General features: G+C 39.3%; 1 protein-coding gene across 5 annotated transcripts in view; it reads right to left on the bottom strand.

Moving 5' to 3' along the window:
• Kcnq5 (potassium channel, voltage gated KQT-like subfamily Q, member 5) overlaps positions 1–21,767 on the bottom strand; it is a 540,825-nt gene that overhangs the window by 79,314 nt on the left and 439,744 nt on the right. For all 5 annotated transcript variants that reach the window (XM_013033629.1, XM_013033631.1, XM_013033633.1 and 2 more), the window contains exons 6-7: positions 11,789–11,899; positions 4,486–4,581 (exon numbers count right to left, since the gene is read on the bottom strand). In XM_013033629.1, the coding sequence (XP_012889083.1) occupies positions 4,486–4,581; positions 11,789–11,899 (207 nt within the window). The remainder of the gene's footprint in view (positions 1–4,485; positions 4,582–11,788; positions 11,900–21,767) is intronic.

Below are 21,767 nucleotides of genomic sequence, written 5' to 3'. Positions count from 1 at the left end.
GTAGTTTGGATTTATAGACAATCAGCCTCACTCTGGGGTGACTAGATAAGATCTATTATTTTTTTTTGTAGGAAGCCAAAGTTTCAATACACAATTTTATTATTTTGTTCCAGATACTTCCTCAGACCAACTTTTACTAATCTCCCCTGGAAGGGAAGTAAGCCAAGGAAGGTTGATTTCACAAACTTTCACTTAATTTTCTAGTAAAGCATTCTGGCTTTATCTATTCAGTGTCTCCAGTAGTTAGTTTCAGACCCGGAACTTTTTTGTTTTACTTTTTTTTTTTTTTTACTTTTTTTTTGGGGGGTCCGGTGGTGGGGCCTGGACGCTATCCCTCAGCTCTTCAGCTCAAGGCTTAGCACTCTACCACTTGAGCCACAGTGCCATTTCCGGCTTTTTTCTTTTTTCTTATGTGGTGCTGAGGAATCGAACCCAGAGCCTCATGCATGCAAGGCAAGTGCTCTACCACTGAGTCACCTTCCCAGCTCCTTTTGTTTTACTTTTTGTTTGTTTGTTTTTGTTTGTTTTTATACTGTTACTCAGGCCTGAACTTGGCTTTTTTTCACACAACCATTTGAGCCAAAGCTCCACTTCCAGGTTTTTGGTGGTTTAAATAGAGATAAGAATCTGTGGGACTTTCTTGTCCAGGCTTTGAACAACAAAGCCTCCTAAGTAGCTAGGATTGTAGGAGGATACTTTGTGTTGAAATGAGAGATGGATTTGGATTTAGACGACATGGATTTTAGTCCTAGCACCTTCTCAGCTTATCTGGAGGACTGAATGACAGAATATATGGGAAGCACTTAGAAAAAAAAAAGTACTTCATGAGTGCATAGAAGTTGTGACATCTGGGCTGGTTTTCCAAATGCTACTGAGAGCTGGTTTCTTTTCCCACACGGCTCCACTTGAAATGAAAAGGTAATTTAAATGAATCTTGCAAAGATATTGACATAGCTAACTTTACTGCAAGCTCTGGAGTTTAAAGCTTCCCCCCAAAACTTTGGAATGCTGGCTAATTTAGTTATTTCACCAAACAAATGCTGAGCAATTTGGCCATCTCACTTGCCCTGGTAGGAAAAAAGTGGCTTTGTTTTAAAGCAAATGAGATTGCTTTGGGTCTTGCTTTGTATGTTCAGCAAACTAGCTCAGGTTTATTGGGAAAGAAAACAAATGAATCAGCAAATGAACACCATATTATCAAGGCCTGAAGCCTTGAACTCTGTCCAAAGACTACATAAAGAACAAGCAATGAATTACTGTATATAAGAAGTAAATTACATTTGAATATGGGAAAAGTGGCTTTTCAAATGAATATGTTTGATTTTCTTCCCTCTTTTGGTAGCACTGGGTTTTACACTCAGGCTTTTGTGCTTGTTAGGCAGGCCTCTGTCACTTGAGCCATACCCTCAGTGTAACTTCAGCTTTAATTGATTAAAATTATGTTCCACAGTTTTATGACATATGAAACTACAATTAGATTTTAAAGGTATTCAAGAATATTTGCATCACTTAATATAATTTTTTGCAAGTCTTTCCATGTCCTAACAAATGGGGCAATATCATTCTTTATGATGGAGGCATAGAATTCCATTGTGTATATATACCACATTTTCTTGATCCATTCATCTACTGAGGGGCATCTGGATTGGTTCCACATCTTAGCAATGGTAAATAATGCTGCAATAAATGTAATTGTGCTGGTAGCTTTAGTATGGTTTTGTTTGTGATCATTTGGGTAAATGCCCAAAAGTGGGATTGCTGGGTCATAGGGAGCTCTATGTGGAGTCTTTTGAGGAACCTCCATACTGTTTTTCAAAGTGGTTGAACAAGTTTACACTCCCACCAACAATGCAGTAGGGTTCCCTTCTGTCCACATCCCTTCCAGTATATATTGTTACTAGAGTTCTTGATTATAGCCATTCTAACTGGGGTGAGGTAGTATCTCAATGTTGTTTTGATTTGCATTTCTTTTATGGCTAGAGATGTTGAGCATTTTAACCCCTGCTTTCACTGTATTTGATGTTGGTATAATTTGTGAAGGGGAAGGGAAAAAACAAATTGTTTAAATAGGGATACAGGTGAACCCATTGCAACAATGAAATGTACAAGTCGTTATGTCGAAAAACAAACTTTACAACTTTGGCTGGGGGAAGGGAGGTGGGAAATGGGAAGGGATGGGAAGGGGAAACAAAGGAGGAGGCAACAATGCTTGATAAGAAATGTACTCATTATCTTGCCCATGTAATTGTAACCCCTCTATATGGTATTTTCACAATTAAAAAAGAATATTTGCAATTTTCTTTTGCTAAATACAATGCATACTTTGGGATTCTAAATAGAATTCATGATTTTGCTTTGCTGTTAGCTACGTTTTTACAAGTTCAATCACTGATCACAGTATTTTACGTAACCCAGTTCCATGAAATAAAACTCTATGCCTCCAAACAAAAGTGTTCAGTGTCATATTTACCTTTTATGAGTTATTGGTGATGGGAGACTTGTCTTACTTTGATTGCATACATATAAATGCCTTTTCTCTAATGATTTACTATAGAAAAGGGGATTTATTTTCATTCTGAGTTGGTGATTGCTTTAGGTAATTTAGAGTTTTAGAAAAATTGGGCTTTATTCTTACTCTTTGCCTTGTGTAGTAAGGTAGCCAATAGCAATGGGAAGCTATTGAAAACTTGAGAAACGTTTAGTACCATAAAGAAACTAAAATTTCAATTCTAATTAGTTTATATTTATATAACAGCATGGGACTAGTGGTTGCTATACTGTGCATTGAAGGTCTCGATCTTTACAACTGATGCATGAATAGAAGCTCCTCCAAGAAGAGCTGATATTGAAGTATATGGCTTAGAAAACATTGCTCTGGAGTGAAGAAAAATTAAAGGTAGGAAGAGTAAAGAGAAAAACTTTCTAGAAGAATGAAAGGATGGAGAGCCACTTAAGTGATAAGAGATGGGAGGCTGTGAGTTCTGTGCCTCCAGTATTTTGGGTGTGTCTTAGAGTGTGTGAAGTCTCTTTCATTCAGATGAGTATTGTTTGGGATCAGTGCTGACAATGGAGCACCACACCATGCATGTAGGAACTAGTCCTCTTCCATGGAGCTACAGACCCAGGCTCTTGTTGCAGTGCTTAAGTTTCTTCTACTTAGAGATCTTTTCCTTTAAAAAAAGATCTAAGCACCAATGGCTCACGCCTGTAACCCTGGCTACTCAGGAGGCTGAGATCTGAAAATAACAGTACAAAGCCAGGCAAAGCAGACAGATCCAAGACTCTTATCTCCAATTAATCAGTAAGAAGCCAGAGGTGATTCAAGTGGTAGACTGCGAGCCTTGAACTAAAAAGCTAAAGGAGAGCTTGAGGTCCTGAATTCAAGTCCCGGTACCAGCACCAATAAATAAATAAATGGCTAAATACATAAAAGAAAAAGAAAAAGAAAGGAAAGGTATTCTCTCTCTATTGCTCTTTCAAAGCCTGGAAACTAAAAAAAAAGAGAGATTCTCAGAGGTTTGTTTTGGAAGTCATAAACCAAGGCCCATTTGCCAGTCAATAGTTGTGGAAGAGGTTAATCTAAAAATTAAACAGACCACCAGTGGTTTATGCCTGTAATCCTAGCTACTTGAGAGACTCAGATATGAACATCGTGGTTCAAAGTAAGCCCAGGGAGTAAAATCTATGAAATTCTTATCTCTAGTTAACCACTAAGAAGAAAAAAAACAGCTAGATGTGGAGCCCTGGCTCAAGTGGTAGAGTGCTAACCTTGAGCAAAAAAGCTAAGGGACAGTGCTCAGGCCCTGAGTTCAAGCCTCAGAATTGGTACACACATACATAAAGATAAACATTGCAAAGGAGAAGCATTTATTTTAGTGCTCAAGCAAATTATGTGCTAGTGGAAAAAAAGAGAAATGCTAAATAGCATATCTATATTAGGAACTAGCATCAGATAATATGATTATGTTTCATATTCTCAAACATTGATGTCTTCCATGACCTTATCACCTTCAAAACAGGAAGGCTATCTCAAGTTTATTGCCTTACATGTCATTAAAAGCAATTCCACAGACAATAAGATTTGACATTCTAAACAACTAAGTTGTCCTTCAATACTGTTGTATACATATGACTAGAGAACATGATTTTAATGCAGAAAACAATGCTATGTTCTGCTCTATCACTTAGTGATTAGTTAAGGCTTCCTGAATAAGACATAAAAGCTTATTCCAGGAGCATCATTCCCACTAACTTCTGTGTAGTCTTGCCGATGTGGTGAACTAATCTGTACGATGCAATGACCGTTTGCTGAAACAAAAATGTATCTTACCCAATCCAAGATTGTATGTTAAGTTCTGAATTCACTGTTTAGAAAATGACAGAACGGTAGCTCTATGAAGCAATGAAGTGTGGAGATTGGAAAATGATCTGACAAACACTTAAGGAGACAGATGTTGCCATCTACCTATATTCCACTGCACTTACCTGAATGAGGTTGGCAGCTGGGTTTCTTCTTTTCTCAAAGTGTTTCTGGCGGTGCTGTTCCTGGACTTTTAATGCAAAACCTGAGCCAAGAATACCCTGGAACAAAATATAAAAATAGAATAAAAACTCCCACAAATTTCAAAAGTACTGTTGAGTAGTATAAATATTTTTTTAAAAAAATCTCTAAAATGAGTCTGTAAGAAAGACTAAGAGTGTGACCTATCCATAATAAACACATTACTTACTAAAACAAATACTATTTGTCTCTATTATAATACCACCAGATGATGGAATGTTACTGGAAAATATCACCAAGAGATATAACAACTTTTGTTTTTGGTGCAAGTCCTAGAGCTTGAACTCAGGGACTGGGCAATGTCTTTGAGATTTTTTTTGCTAAAGAATAGTGCTCTACCACTTGAGCCACAGCTCTGCTTCCAGCTTTTTGGTGGTGAATTGGAGATATGAGTTCCATGGACTTCCTGCCTGAGCTGGCTTCCAATTGCCATCTTCAGATCTCAGCCTCCTGAGTAGCTAGGATTTCAGGTATGAGCCCTTGTGCCCAGCTTCTTTTTTAAAAATTTTATTTAGTTAATTACAAATTAAAAATTTAAAAATCTCCAAATGCTTAAGAAGATGATGAGTTAACCTGTCCAATTTTGTGTCTAGTGCATTTTGACCACTCACTCCTTCTATCTTTCTTTCCTATCTGCTGTGCCCCTGTTCCCTTTTCCATTTATCTACTCCCCTCCCATAAGGTCCAGCTACCTATTCAAATGATGTTTCAGTTTCCCAATACTCATTTTGTGAGATTATCAATTATTCAAAGGGTTTACTCCATGGAGTTTTATTCCTGTATATCAAGTCTATATGCACATGACCTGTGTGTGCTTACCTGGGAGGTTGTATTTTAGGTCTCTGATATGACAAGATATAACAATTTCTTTCTTTAGCAAATAAATTATGCACTGTCATTTGCTGTCTCATTATATAGTAAGAAGCTTCATAATTGCAAATAAAAATGACAATTAAAATTTGTGTGTGGCCTTCTCTTTTTTATTTATTTATTTATTTGTTGGTCGTGGGGCCTGAATTCTAGGTCTGGGCGCTGTCCCTTAGCTCTTCAGCTCAAGGCTAGCACTCTACCACTTGAGCCACGGTGTCACTCCCAGCTTTTTCTGCTTATGTGGTGCTGAGGAATTGAACCCAGGGCCTCCTGCATGCTAGGCAAGCACTCTCATCCAGTGATAGCATTTAGAGGGTATGAATTCTGATTCTGGATGGAGCTGGGGGTGTTGTGGGAACAAATCTATCACTATGATGAGAATCTGCAAGGCTATATTTCCATCCATAAAATGGGGGAGAAAAAATGGAGGCTCTAATCTATCCCAGTGGTAGTCATCTATGATGTTATAATTCTACACCTACCAAAGTGAAGTCAAAGGAAGACAGACGTTATCCACATGAGACAAATGGGCATTCACTGTGAAGAGGAGAGGCGTTTCACCTACTCTATCTATACAATAAAGACAAGAGCAGGGGTCATTATGGCTCAGCTCTAAGCTTGCATTTAATCTGTAATTCTTTTCCTTTTTGATTTGGGCTTCCCTATTTGGGTTTGAGGGCTGGTAATCTTACAGTTTTATCTTTTGTTGACATTAGTTTATTCTGCTTTTCATCTCAATCTGCTCAAGTCCTGGTTCTTTAATGTACATATCTCTTCCCACTTTGTTCTGGTGTAACATTTGTGAAATAAAGATGCTTTTTGTCTTAGCTTTGGGTTGGTTTTCAGAGCCTTGTTAAATTCCATCTCTGGGCTTTATCTGTATTTTCAGCTTTATTAGTATGGGGCTTGGAGTTTTAATGCTTTCAAGTTTGTGAATTTTACTTGCTAGCTATAAATTATTAGCTTTTTATTAAACTTCAAGGAGTCTAACCCTCAGGTTAGAGATGGGCATCTTATAAGAACTAAGTCAGTATTTGTCATAGGTAAAGGGTGGCTGCTTTCCTCTCCTTTCTATTTTTAAAGTAACTCAAGGATAGCAAGGATGTCTGGAAAGCTGGTGTATTTTTCCATCTCTAGGAGATGTTAAATCTTGGCTGGGTGACAACTTGGCTGAGATATTTTTGAGCTCTAGATAACCTTTAACCTTCCTTCTTATCTTGGGATTTCTCAATTCTGAGTATCTCTGTGACAATAACCAGACAATAAGCAATGAAATCTTGTTTAAAAAAACACTGTTATAAAAATAATACAATTTGGTATTAGTGAGCAATGACCTACTGTATTATTAATTAGGGTAAACAACTGTGCCATGAAATTAGCGATTACATCACAGGTTCTGGTCTTCATCTCCTCTTTTCATTGTGTGTGTCTCAGGCTGTCAGAGATCTTCTCAGACAGGTTGTAGTTACACAAACTAAGCTTCATAAAAAACCTGGTTTCTAGGTCATGGTTTATAATTTTAAATAATATTTTCCTCTACTTGGAGACTATAAAAATGGCTTTTCATTTCTAAATCCATACCAACTTTGTTTGTTTGCTTCTCCTACATTTTTCTTTTGTATACAATTTTGTTGATTTATTTTTCTTTTAATTTCATTTTCCACAAAGAATGAAATGTAGGAAAGAATAAAAATGTCAGGATATATATCAGGAAATAATAGTATACACGAATAGTGCATACATTATATGCATTTTTGTATATAACCTACTGTTATGGAGTATAATTTAGATTACGCAGACATTGAGTCAGTGCTCTAGCCTCCATTTTTTTGAGCACTGATTGTGTGGATTTGAGATTCAGCATTAAATATACCTTTGGAAAATGAAGACAGGTATACAGCACAACTTCAGCATCTATCAAAGTAAAATATGCTGAAAATCACATTGTCATTGCTTAGAAACACACATTAATAGGTGGCAACTGTTTGCTACGTATCTCTTGTGGCAGACTGCACATGATGATCAGGTCTGTTTATCGTCTGATTATGTCTCCATTCCAGCTTTCTTCTACATCTTTCTTAGTGTACAGCTCAGAAATGTGCCTAACTAGAAATCTGTTAAAATCTGTTATATTGTATATATATATATATATATATATATTCATACACACACACATATATATATTCATACACACATATCAACAACATGACTTATTTTTGAACATGTTTTGTCCCTTCAAATACTGACACAAATAGATGAAAATTCTTAGAAATTGAGCTTTCTTTTCACTCATTTTCTAGGATAACAAGAATTACATTGTTGAGCTTCAAGTAATAGCAACAGGCTGAAAAGTGTAACATACAAATTGCTTTGGTAACTATTTAAAATATATACCTCCCTTTATGTTCCAGAGTGAAAAAACTTAATTTGTACATCATACATGACAGAGAAAGAGATGCTGAAAGATTCTTTCCACTCTTTAAAATATATATATATATTTTTTGGGGGGGTCCAGTCGTGGGGCCTGAACTCTGGGCCTGGGCACTGTCCCTCAGCTCTTCAGCTCAAGATTAGCGCTCTACCACTTGAGTCACAGTGCCACTTCCGGCTTTTTTCTTTTTGCTTATGTGGTACTAAGGAATCGAACCCAGGGCCTCAGGCATGCAAGGCAAGCGCTCTACCACTGAGCCACCTTCCCTGCCCTAAAATATATTTTTAATCAATAAACTTTTTTTATTATTATAAAGGCAATATACAGAGGGGTTACAGTTATATAAGTCAGGTAATGAGTATGTTTCTTTCTGGACACCTTCACCCTGTGCTGAAAGACTTTTTCAATGTTATTAATATTTTCTGTTATATAATAATTATATTTGCTACTATTGTTAGTGATTATAGATTGTGACATCCACTCATTTATTGAATGGTTAGTCAAAGAGGACTGGTCCTTGATTGAAATGATTAACTGGATCTTTCAAAGAATTCTATTCCTATGAAACTCAAAAAAATTGTGTGTGTGTGTGTGTGTGTGTGCACGCGCGCCTTAGTACTGGGGTTTGAACTCATGTACTATCCTTCAGCTTTTTTGCTCAAGACTGGCACACTACCACTTAAGCCATAGTTCCAGTTCTAGCTTTTTGCTGGTCCATTGGAAATGTAGCGCTTGGACTTTTCTTCTTTGGCTGGCTTTGTAACTCAGTCCTCAGGTCTCAGTCTCCTAAAGAGCTAGAATTACAGGATATGAGCCACGAGTACCTAGCCAAAATTCTCCCCCACCCCCCCACCCCCGCCAAATTTATACAATTTTAAAAATCACTTTTAATTCCTTGTAGAAAGGAATTTCAGTTCATCATGTCAGATTAGGAGTCCAGTGCATCCTGGTTAATGTCACAAAACTGAATTTTTTAAAAAATCAGTAAAGCCCTACTTGTAGCAGGAGTTTTCAGCAAAGTTGGGGAGGGGTGCCCTTGAGAGGACAAAGATCAGATTGTCTGGATGCCACAAAGGAATGGGGCAGAAAGTGATCCCTGGGGGAGTTTGCCATGGGGGGCAAGAGACTGCAGAGAAAGTCCTGGAAACTTTGGGGAAACTTTGGTCCTCAGGTTTCTGGAGTGGAGGAACTCTAAACATAAGAGCCTCTCTCAACCCCCCTCCACCTTTCAGCAAAATGACTACATGTTCTCCTAAATTTCAGCCAGTCAGTCCTGTTGGCTACAAGGTGGTATTCATGGGACAAAGCCATCACTCAGCTCCAAAGTAAGGCTGCAGCAGAAAGAGGGGTCCTAGAGGCCACTTTTCTTGGCATTGTTAGGAGATGTTCTGTTCTACCCAAGTGCATTTGTCAGATTGCCAACACTGTAGTGACTTAATTTATCTATAAAAATATTACCACTTGATTGGAAACATCCCCAAGAAAGACTACTTAACTCTCTAACCTTTAACCTAACACAGTGACACATTTAACCTCCCTGTAATGTGCCAGAGTTTCATTCTGGGGCAGAAGTATTTTGCTAGACTGGCTGTAGCCAGCTCCCAGAGGTAGGCGGACCCTAATTGGTGAAATTCTTGGAACACTTGTGTCTGCCTGTCTGTTACATGCTTATCTGTACTTCTTTGGTTGTTCACTTTCCATAATTTGTTCCTGTTGTTATGTTGATTCTAGCAACCTCCCTCTACATTAAGTGTTTATAATTTTCAAAGAATTATGAAACTATATAGGTCAACTTCTCAGAATTGTCTCTGATAATGCAAGTCGGGCTGTGAATTAGGTCTCAAGTAGTTGTTCTGTGGGACAATGTATATATGATTGTATATTCATCTTATATGTGACCTCAAGGTATACATAAACACAAAAGCCAAAAGTATTTTGTGTCATTATTTTAGGGGGAAAAAAATCTAAGACTGAATTTTACTGTTCCTAAAGGATTTTCTTGCAAGGAATCTGATTATTACATCTGGAATCTTATCATAGTGAACCTATGCCTTGTTCCGGATTGTTGAGATTGCCATATGAGTTAATTCCAGATAAATGATTTCTTTTTTTTTCATTCTTTTTGTTTCACCATTTCACACCAGGAAATGTATACTTCTATATTCTTACTGGTGGATGTAAATAATATTGAGTTTTATCCATACTAATCGCTTGACTTATATGATCATATTCTTTACTGAAGAATTTGTCTAGGCTTAAGAATTAACCCTCAATCATACTGATGAAGAAACATCCTCAAAATTACTTGCTGAAGCTCTGCTCTCTTATTCATATGTTCAAATCTTAATCTACTATACCTCAGAATGTGACCTTATTTGAAGACAAGGCCTTTGCTGAGATATAATCATATTAAAATGAGCATAATAGGCTGGGCTCTAATCCAGTATGACTGCTACCCTTATAAGATGAGGAAATTCAGACACAGAGTATATGAAGACACAAGAAGCAGCAGCTACTGACAAGCCAAGGAAAGAGGCCTAGAACAGTTCTCCTCACATGGTTCTCAAAATGGTCAAGCCTTGGTGACACCTCTAACCTCTAAGAACCAGGAGAGTTGATTTCTATTGTTTTGGAACCCAGCTTGCTACAGCAGCCTTCACACACAAATACAGTCTAACAGTATGAGACAGAGTTCATGTGGAGGTCTTATGTCTGTGCATGCGCCTAGTCTTTTCAGGCTCTTTTCTGTGATTTTTGAGTGGTCTGGAGTAGAACCAGCTGGTCCATCTGCAGTCATCCGCTGTGTTTGGGAAGGGTGAGAATGTCCTCTGAATTCATTAACAACAGACGGTCTTTAGGCCTGTGAGCTCAAAACTGTGCTGTTGAAAATCCCCATCTGACCTCACGACTGACCTGGCTTCCTTTGCAGGCTGCTCTCGGGTTTTGGGTTTTGGCTTGGCAGAGCCTGTACCATAGCATTACTTGTGTTTGGAGCAAGCCTGGGATTGTTTTCCTCAGGCACACCTGCCACTGCTCAGGACTTCTTTCTTTGGGCTCCCAAGAGCTATCCCCATTCTCATGGGAACAGGCAAATTGTAATATTCTGATCATCTACCTTTAAAGAAGCCAGACAATCACATGCTTAGAAAGACAAGCTTTGTCCATCAAGAAGAGAATAATCAGCAGCATGGGGGAAAGATCAATGTACTCCTCATTCTGGAGGCAGAAAATGCTCATCAACAAACGTCAGTGACAGTGACACAAAAATAAATCACTGGACATCTTCAAAACACTTAAGGTCATATGCTTTTCACTCAAGTAGAATTGAAGAGGAAAATCCTGCAGTTCTGCAGAGCTATCTCTTCAACAGCATACTTGACAAGCTAAACTGGAGCAATCAGTTTTAAATAAAGGTATATTTAGATATGTACTGACATTGTGTGTGTGCGCGCGTGTGCACGTGCACACGCACACCAGTACAGGGTCTTGAACTCAGAGCATTGTCCTTAGCTTTTTCACGTCACTCAAGCCACACTTACTCTGCCAGCTTTTTGCTGGTTAATTGGAGATAAGTCTCAGGAACTTTCTGAGCTGGGCTGGCTTTGACTCTTGATCCTCAGACCTCAGCTAGGAGGTAGCGGAGTAGCTAGGTGACAGGCATGAGCCACTGGCACTCTTTACCAACATTTAAAATAATTGGTCTAATGACAGAAGGTGATGCCATCTGAATTAGCTGCTATTAAAGTCTCAAGACTGTGTTTTCTAAGTTCTCTAGTTAGATATATTTAGAAAAGTCAACATTTTACTAGAAAAAAGAGACGGCAATAATATCAGTTGTGTTTCCAAGCATGCCAATTTAGGAGAGCTCACTCCAGTAAACCTCTACGACCTAATTAGAGCTGCTTTATTGTTGCAAAGATACTCACGGCAGGAAGTGCAAAGAAAGAAATGCCAAGGAGTGCAAAGCCTGCAGAAAGCAATCTTCCCAGCCAAGTTAGCGGAGTTTTGTCTCCATATCCAATAGTTGTCAATGTAATCTAAAATCAAAACAAACAGAAAATCCAGCTTGAGTATTGGAGAGGGAATTTAGGGCCTACAAATAGAAGGTAAAGCAACATTTCCCCTAAATCATTATTCACGAAGGCCCGATGACGCATTTTATTACCGAGCTTTAATTTTCCATGATGCAGAACAGAACTTCTCTTTGTTTAAGGAAACAGTTCCCCATCTTGTCTAAGTATATTCAAAGACAGTGTAAGTAAGCAGATAATCATCTGTGATGCACTGTGACAGCACTATAGATTTAGGAATGCCTCCCAAACCACAATTTGTGTGAATGTCCATTCATTACTTTGGCAAAGCATTTTCCAAAGATCTGGCGTGTTGGAGGTACATGTTATGATTTGCAGTGCAACCAAAACGAAAGGTACATAGTTCTTGTCCTAGAGTATTTATGGTATGGTAAGAAAGGAGTGTAATGTACAAATAAAACACCACATAAAGGGACGCAGGGATTATGATGGAGAAATAATTAACCTGCTGGAGGAATTCCTGAAATAGACTGATGGCACCAGCCTGGAAAATGAGGAGGCCTAACTAGGGAACTGTCATTGTACCTGGAATATGAAGGCAGGGTGATATTTTGAGAGGCAGAAATGATCAAGGAGCAGAAGGGAAAGGTGGCCAGCTGCATAGGCAGCAAGAACACACAGGGATGGTTCTGGAAATTATAAATTATGTGGAAACATGGTAGGCTTGAAGAACATTATCAGCATCTTCAATTTCTTTCTTTTTCTTTTTTTGCCAGGCTTAGGGCTTGAATTCAGGGACTGGACACTGACCCTGAGCTTCTTTTTGTTCAAGGTTAGCACTCTATCACTTGAATCAAAGCAGCACTTCTGACTTTTTCTATTTACATAGTGGTGAGGAATTGATCCCAGGGCTTTGTGTATACTAGGCAAGCACTCTACCGCTAAATTACATTCTCAGGCCTTCAATTTCTTTTATTAATTAAGTTTTTTAATTGTTGTTAAGTAGTTGTACAAAGGAGGTGCCATATAACATAACAGTTATACTTATACTTAAGTTATACTTAACATATTTAACTTCATTTAATTCATTTGTAAGCACTTGCATACCACCTGATGTGTTTACTTAAGAGATTTTTCCCCCCAGTACTGGGGCTTGAATTCAGGGCCTGGGAACTGTCCCGGAGCTTCTTTTTGCTCAAAGCTGGCACTCTACCACTTGAGCCATAGTTCCACTTCCAGCTTTCTTGGTAATGTATTGGAGATAAGGGTCTCATGAACGTTCCTGCCTGGGCTGGCTTGGAACTGGGACCTTTAGATCTCAGCCTCCTGAGTAGCTAGGGTTACAGGTATGAGCCTCCAATGCCCAGTATTACTTATAGATTTATAGATATATTTTATCTACTACAAATGAGGGAAACCATGCAACCTTTGTTTCTCTTGGTCTGGCTTAATATGCCATCAGCACAATCATGGTCATTGCAGCATTATTCATCATTGCCATGGTATGTGATCTGCCCGATGCACTCAAAGGACAAATGGGTCAGGAAAATGTGATATAGATTGGGTTGTATAGTTTTCACTGTACACATTTTTTACCTTCTTGATCACATTGATTTCTAAGCATTTATTTTATTTTGAAGCTATTATAAGTGAGGTTGTCTTCATGCTTTCTTTCTCAGAAAATTCCTTGTTAGTGTCACAATTGATTTTTGTGTGTGTTGATTTTGTGTCTACACTTGACTGAATTTTTATTTGTTCTAGCAGTGTATGTGTGCTATCTATACACATCTCTATCTATCTATCTATCTATCTATCTATCTATCTATCTATCTATCTATCTATCTATCTATCTCTATGTTTTCTGTCTATTAGTTCAAGTCATCAGGCCACAGTGATCCTGTTAGTTCTTCCTTCCCTACTGGAATGCTTTTCCTTTACCCTGTCTAATTGCTTTGGCAAGGACTTCTAGTACTGTGTTGAACAGACATGGTGGTACCCGTCCTTGTTTTGTCCTGGATCTTGGAGGAAAGGATCACACATTTTCATATTAGTATTTTGTTAGTGGCAACCATCATACATGAGGTCCACTGTACTGTGTTCCTTTTATATTGAATTTGCTTAGAATTTATTGTTGTCAAATGCCTTTCCTGAATCTAATGAGATGATTTGAAATAAACAGGTATGAAATGTCAAATACCCATTTTTCTCCCTTGCATGTAGAATCTAATACAATCAAACTCAAAGAAGCTGGGAGTACAATGGTGAAGACAGATATTAATAGTGACTCTTGCTCTTCTAAATCACTGAGTGTATACTTTAAATGCTCTAATCGCAAAATAAGTAAAGTAAGTATTTGAGGTACTGGATACCCTATTATTTGATTTAATTATTCCACTGTATAAATATGTACAACAACAATTTTCAATTTATAATACAAGTAAAAAAATAGAGAAAGAGGAAGTTAACTAGATCTATTAAAGCTTGGACACAATTTCTTTTTCCTTTCCTTTTCCTTCACTTCTTTTCCCTTCCCTTCTTTTTCCTTCCCTTCCTTCTCTTTCCTTCTTTTCCTCCACCTTCCATCTTCCTTCCTTTCCTTTTCCATTCCTCTTCTTCTTCCCTTCCTTTCTTCCCTTTTTGCAATGCTCCAAATGGAACCCTAAACCTCACACATGCTAGTCAGTTCTACTGCTGAGCTGCATCTACAGCCCCTAGGGAGTGTCTCTAAAAATGATTTCCTAAAAGTGAAGTATTCAACAGGCTTCCCATATTCCTTAGAACAGGTCTCATTCCTCTCTATGGCTTCCTAAATAAATACTTTCCCCAGTGGGTCTCTGGCCCCATTTCTAGCTTGCTCTCTCACCATTTGCCATCTCCTTCTGCTTCTGTGTCTGCCTTCCTGTTCATTAGCACACCAACCCTTTTCTTGACTCTTGTCTCAGGAACCTTGCACTTGCTATTTTCTTTCTGGATTGTTTTTATTCCTTGGTCTCTGTTCAGAGAGCTACTTAATTCTCAATCCATCCCTGGACTGACAATCCATCCCTGATTGAAAGACCATCCCTGGTTAATGGGTGCAGGAGTACAACTGGATAGGAAGACTATCTTCCAATGTTCTATAGCACAGTAGAAAAGTTAAGGTTGACATAATTGTAGTTGACAGTAATCCCAGTCATTAGTTGAGTATTTCAAAATAGTAAAGAAGATTTTGAATATTCCCAACACAAAAGAATGATAAAAAGCCTGTGGTGATAGATACACAAATTACTCTGCTCTGATCACTATGCATTGCACACCTCTATAGAAATGTCAGCCTATATTCCATACATATGCATAATGACTGTGTCAATTAAAAATAAAAATGTACTTAATAAAGGAAATCTGGATCATCTTATGTAAGTAGTTCTTTGTCAATTGTTCCTTAAATCCTTATTCTGTTCATTTTTATTTATAGAAGATACCAATATCTGAGAGAGTAATATACTTCTCAAGTTTACTTGTTTGTTATTTCTCCACTGGGAAGAAGAAAACTTCATGTAGACTACAACTGTCTCCTGTGGATAGATGGTTCCTTGCATAGCAGTTTGCATATCGTAATCACTTAGTAAGGATGCACTGAGCAGGTGAATGAAAGCCTCAAGTGCTGGGATAAGGATTCTGCTTCCTGTTTTGCAACCCAGAAATACCTATGAAATGGTTTTTATGTGGTACTGAGGAATCAAACCCAGGGCTTCATGTATGCTAGGCAAGCACTCTACTAAGCTTTGAATGGTGATTTTAGAAATTGTGATTTAGGCAGCTAATATATCAGGTGTATTGGCACAGGGAGAAATAAGAAGTAGGAAGGCCAATTAAGAGACTGGACGGAGGGCAAAGAGACATAACTGGGATGTTGGATGGAAATGCATTATTGATTATCTGGGGTCAGTGGGGTCAAAGCAGGGAGAATAAGTCAACAATGACTTAGAAAGTTCAAGTGTGAAGATGCTTGCACCATTAAAAATATGATAAAGAAGTAAAGGATATTTTGGAGGCTGGGCACTTGTGGCTCACATTTCTAATTCTCGTGACTCAGGAGGCTGAGATCTGAGGATTGAGGTTTAAAGCCAGACTGAACAGGAAAGTACTTCAGTTTTCCTATTGCCAAGGTGATGTACAAAGGGGTTACTGTTACATAAGGAAGGCAATGAGTACATTTCTTTCTGAAGAGTGTTACCCCCTCCCTCATTTTCTCCCACTTCACCCCCTCCCACCTCCCTCTCCCTCAAGTTGTAAAGTTCATTTCCAATGCAGTGTCTAGTGAGTCTCACTGTTGCATTGGTTCACCCTTTGTCCCACCATTTCTGTGATTCCCCTTCTCTTCTGCAAATCAGATAAACTTATGTGCAAGACAAAGGATACAGAAATAAAAATAATATCTTATCTTAAATTTACCAATGAAACACCTGGAGTAAAGATGTGGCTCAAGAGGTAGAATACTAGCCTTGAGCAAAAGAGCTAAGGAACGGCACTCAGGCTCTGGTACAAAAATAAACATACAAAAGAAAGAGAAGGTTTTCAAGTAAAGGTGAATGTTTCATTTTGTAAACTGTGGCTTGCAAAATGGCAAGACAATTCTGATGTAGAAATATCTCATAAGAAACGGAGAATGACAGCTTGAGTCTTGAGAGAAAGGTAGATTGAACTAGGCATGGTGTTTGAGTTTTGGAACCAGGGACAGGTACGTTGAAGTGTTATGTAGAAAATAGATCACAAAACCTGGGAAGAAGAGGCTGAAGGACATCTCAGGACCACAGACATTGAAGGATGAGAAGGAAAGGAAAGTCAGAGGAATAGTGCTTTGGGTTTGCTGGGGGTAGGGGGTGGTAACGGTGTTTTTGGTTTTGGTTTTTGGTATGTGTGCTAGTCTTGGGGCCTGAATTCAGGGCTTGGCCATTGTCCCTCTGGGTCTGGCTTGGGAGAGTTTTCATTACTTCCTGAAACCCAAGGGAAGAGATACAGTCCTGAGTGAGGCTGTAGGTCTAGGGTCAGAGGACAGGGCTCTGAGCAGTCAGGAATGGAGTTGTCAGAGCCTGCTGGGAGGGAAGGAGAGAGGAAGGGAGAGAATGGGTAGTAAAACCCAGGAGACAAGATGATATAATGTCACTAACAGTACTAGTGTGGAGACTCTGAAAAGAAGCATATTGTATTAATTATATTATCATACATATTTATACTTTATTTTATTCTTGTTCTGGTACAGGGGCTTCATGCTCTCTCTTAGCTTCTTCACTGGAGGCTGGCACTCTCCTACTTGAACCTCACTTCCACTTCTGGTATTTTGCTGGTTAAAAAAAAAAGAATGGTAAGAGCCTTTCTGGTTGTCTGTATGAAATGGCGTTCAACTATGGTCCTCAGCTCTCAGCCTGCTGAAGCAGTAGAATTGCAAGCATGAGCCACCGATGTTGGCAGGAAAAAATTGGCTCAATTTTATTATAGGTTCCTATTCTTAAATATATAGAATTTCAACTTGCCATACTCTTCCTGTAAAATAGTTTAATCTGCTTATAGCAACTTATTAATAGTCGTCTACTGAAGGAGAATTTCATGGTTTGGTCACAGTAAAAATAGTCACATTTCATGGTTTTCTGTTCCCATAACACACTGGAATTATTCTGTCTGGCACAATGCTCAGAGTGATTATTATTATTATTATTTTAATGGTGGTATTGAGGCTTGATCTCAGGGCCTGGGCACTGACTCTTAGTTTTTTTTACTTAAGGCTAGTGCTCTATCACTCAAACCACATCTGTACGCTCAACTTTTTGCTGGTTAACTATTGGTAAGAGTCTTGGGGATTTTTTTGTTTTTTGCCTGAGCTGGCTTTGAGCTTTGATCCTCAGATCTCAGCCTCCCGAGTAGCTAGGATTACAGATGTGAGCCCCGAGCTCTCTAAGTCTGAAGAATGGGACCCAGCTAAGTGACAAGAGTTGTGTTTTACTGAGAGGAGAAGAATCCATGGTTTCTTTCATTAGAATCCAAACTTTCTCTTTTCTATCCCAGGGGCGGCGAGTGTTTGTGTTACAGTGAATATAGTGGACTTGTAGGGCTGTACTGGAGTCCTTCAAGGTGAGTGAGGCTGCATCCACTCAGCACTGATTCAGCCTCCCAGTTGACCACATTTCTGAGGGCAGGGATTTGAATAACTAGTGCTAAACCACTGACCTCAACAACTTCCTCCATTCCAATTTCAAAGCGGTGGAAAGCGGAGGGCCCTCCCTAGTGCTGCCAGACTGGCCTTGGGAAGCCCCCAGGCAGGGAGCTGGTGGGAGTTTGCCTCCTGCCTGCAGAGTTCACCCTTTTATTTCTATGGACACAAAGAGGACAACTAGGCTCTGTGATGTGAGCAGAAGTAACACCGGACACAAGATAAAGTCTCCTCAAGCAGAGTGTCATGGCTCATGCCTGTAATCCTAACTTCTCAGGAGACTGAGCTCTGATGAATGAGATTCAAAGCCAGTCCAGGCAGACAAAACAGTGAGACCCGTATCTCGAATTAACTGGTAAAAAGTTGGAAGTGTGGAAGTGTGGCTCAAGTGGTAGAGAACCATCCTTGAGCCAAAAAAAGTGCTAAGCAAGAACGTGAAGTCCCTTAGTTTAAGCCCCAGTAATGGCACATGCGTGCATGCATGTGTGTGTGCACATGCACATGTGCACGTGTACACACACATACACACACACGCACACACAGTCTCATCAAAGTTGAGGAGAAACTACTAGGAAAGAGGTGGGGATAATAATAAGGAATAATAGAGTGAAATTATTAAATGTACATGCATGTGTGAAAATGTCCCAATGAAACTTACTAATTTATATAATTATGCACATGAATGAGGAAAAAAAGCAAAATCGAATATATGTCTCTGAGGTTCACTTACAAATAAAATGTGAACCTTCTCCAGGAATTCACAATGACCTCTGTGGCTGAGGAAGCTACTGACTTTCTAAGGTGAGGACCAGCTGCAGTCCACAAAACATGGGTCAGTGAGCCCTAATAGGAAAGCTGCCCTTGAAGTGGCAGCATGTTTCCTTGGGAACAGCAGATGCAGATTCCTTTTCTTTCCTTTCCCCCACATGTGGAAGGCTCTGCTAGCATGGTCTGACTAGTTGGATCTTTCTCTGGAGAGAAGGTAGCAACTCCCGAGTGCTTTCTCTCCCATTGCTTCTGCTAAACAATGAACCATTTCTGCCTTCTAGACACCTCCTCAACCTCTCATTGGCTGAAACCAGTAATAATTCGTTTCATGTTGGTATAAAGTCAGAAAAAGACAGGCCATCTGAGTGTGGGTGGCTCACACACTACCTGCTCAGGAGGTTGAAACCTGAGAATTGCTATATGAAGGCAGCCCAGGCAGGAGAGACTCTTATCTCCAACTAATCACCAAAAAGCCAGAAGTGGAGCTGTTGTACCTTAAGTGGTAGAGTGCTAGCCTTGAGGCTAGCTCAGGGACAGTGCCAAGGTCCTGAGTTCAAGCCCCAGGATGAGTACAAAATAAAAGAAGAGGAAAAAAGAAACAGGCAGGACACATTGATCCTACAGATCCCAGCTTTCCCAGAATTTGGGGAGGTCCTGGACTAGCAGCTTATTTCAGAGACCCCCCTGAGCTGTTTCTATGATAGATCCTCAGGGCCTAGGAGGAAATCAAATATACTGGACAGTTGAATTGGATGATATAGCAGTCTGTTTTCTGGAAAACTCTTCACAGTTCTCCTAGACGCCAGCAATGCCCTGCTGGCCTGCTGTGTGAGGATGGCAGTATGTGCTAGTGTCTTGTATCTCATCATCTCTGTAGCTGCAGTAACTGCAGCTGCTCCCACGGAGTGTCCAGCGCCTCCCAGTGATGAGGCAGATGGTGCGGCGTAATTACAGTGCGCAGTTAACACAGTGATGGAGCTGCCTGGACTTACAGAACTAGAGTTGATTTTGGAAAATCTAAATCTAGTAATAGAGTCTCATTCGAATCAAACCTAGTGAACAAAGCAACTGCTTTGAAATATTAGACTCTTTTGGGGGATTTAACATTAAAGAAATAGTGTTCCTCATTTGCAGATTTCATCAGCCTTGTATTCTGTTATTCCCTGCTGGTTCTATCTGGGGAAAAGGCAGGGTACAAGAGTTGAGCACAGTGGTTTCTGGGGATAAAATCAGACACATCCTGATCATTTCAGATGAGCTGTTATGATGCTATCTGGCTCATGTGGACTGGGGGGAGGCAAAGACAAAGAGGCAAAGAACTTAGTGTGGTCTGTTATTGTGTTCTCTTGGTATGAAAATATTCTTTGTGTGTCTAGCAATCCCAGAGCTTGAACCCAGGGCCTGGGCACTGTCTCTGAATTATTTTCCTTAAGTTTAGTGCTCTACCACTTGAGCCACAGCTCCACTTCCGGCCTTTTGGTGGCTAATTGGAGATAACAGTCTCCTGGACTTTCCTACCTTGGCTGGCTTTGAACCATGGTCAACAGATTGCAGTCTCCTGAGTTCCTAGGAGTACAGGCATGAACCATGGCACCTGGCTTTTGTACTAAGAAGGTTTTTGAGAATTCCTGAGTCAAAGTATTTACTTTTCTAATATGAACAATGTTAAAAAAATGAATCAATACACTGGACTTTAACTCTCCATGGTAAAAGTACTCCAAGGGAATGACTTGGACCACATATGCTGGACAAATTCATTTTATTTTTTCTCTTTCAGCATTTGAGTTTGAACTCAGGGCTTTGTGCCTGCCCAGTGGGTACTCTAGTACTTCAGCTGCATGTCTAGAACTTTTTGCTCTGGTTATTTTTGAGATAACATCTAGGGTTTTTTGGTTGTTTGTTTTTGCCTGGGATGGCCTGGAACTATGATCTTCCTGAGTTCAGACTCTTGTGTACCTGGGATGATGTACATCATTACACCAAGTGATCCGTTTGATATGGGGTTTCTCAATCTTTTTGCCTAAACTGGACTCAAACCAACTGTGATTCACTCAATCTCTACCTCCTCAGTAGCTAGGATTATAGGCAACCAACATTTTTGGCTTTGGATGGTATATTTATAATACCATTGGGAAAGTTAAAATTTAAATTTAGTACTAAAATTAATAAATAAAATGTTAAAAAATGTCTAGCATCTCTTTCAGAACTACTGCAGGCAGAGTAGCACTGAAGTTAAGTGAGAAGACCCAGGTGCCCCCACACTTCTGGCTGAAATATTCTTTATTTTCTCAAAAGACAGAGGTAGGTCTGATGGCATAGGCCTGTAATCTCAGCACTCTGGAGGCTGAAGAAGGAGGATTGTGAAATCAAGGCTAGCCTTTACTAAAAGAATTACTTGTAGCAGAAATATATAAATTCTTAGCCAGGTGCTGGTGGCTGCCACTTGTAGCTATTCAGGAATGTGATACCTCAGGATTTTGGTTTGAATCCAGTCCAGACAAGAACACCTCTGAGACTGTTCAATTAACTACAAAAAAGCCCAAAGTAGAGCTATGGCTCAAATTGTAGTGTGCTAGCTTTGAGCAAAAAAGGTCAGGTATAGTGCCCAAGCCCAAGGACATATACACACAAAAAAGTAGATTTTGGCTGGAAGTTTGGCCATGTGAAAGACTGTGTCTACCAAGTGAAGGCAGTGTGTCTAAAGCCCAGTAATACAAAAAAATATACTAGATGTATGCTATGGAATGAATTTTTCTTAAGCTAACAAAACTATCTTCATCATAACAATTAGCAGTAAATAGAAAGAAGAAAAGGTAGTATTTATGAGCAGCTCATTACCAGAAAAAAATTGCTTCAGGGAAATACAATCTTATTTTCAAAGCAAGTCAAAAGGTGAAAAAATAATTGAAAAGCAGTAAA

Source organism: Dipodomys ordii, unplaced genomic scaffold (genome assembly GCF_000151885.1).
Source record: "Dipodomys ordii isolate 6190 unplaced genomic scaffold, Dord_2.0 Scaffold172, whole genome shotgun sequence".
Taxonomy (NCBI): Eukaryota; Metazoa; Chordata; class Mammalia; order Rodentia; family Heteromyidae; genus Dipodomys; species Dipodomys ordii.
The sequence above is the reverse complement of the archived record's forward strand: the minus strand, read 5'-3'. Positions and strand labels throughout refer to the sequence as shown.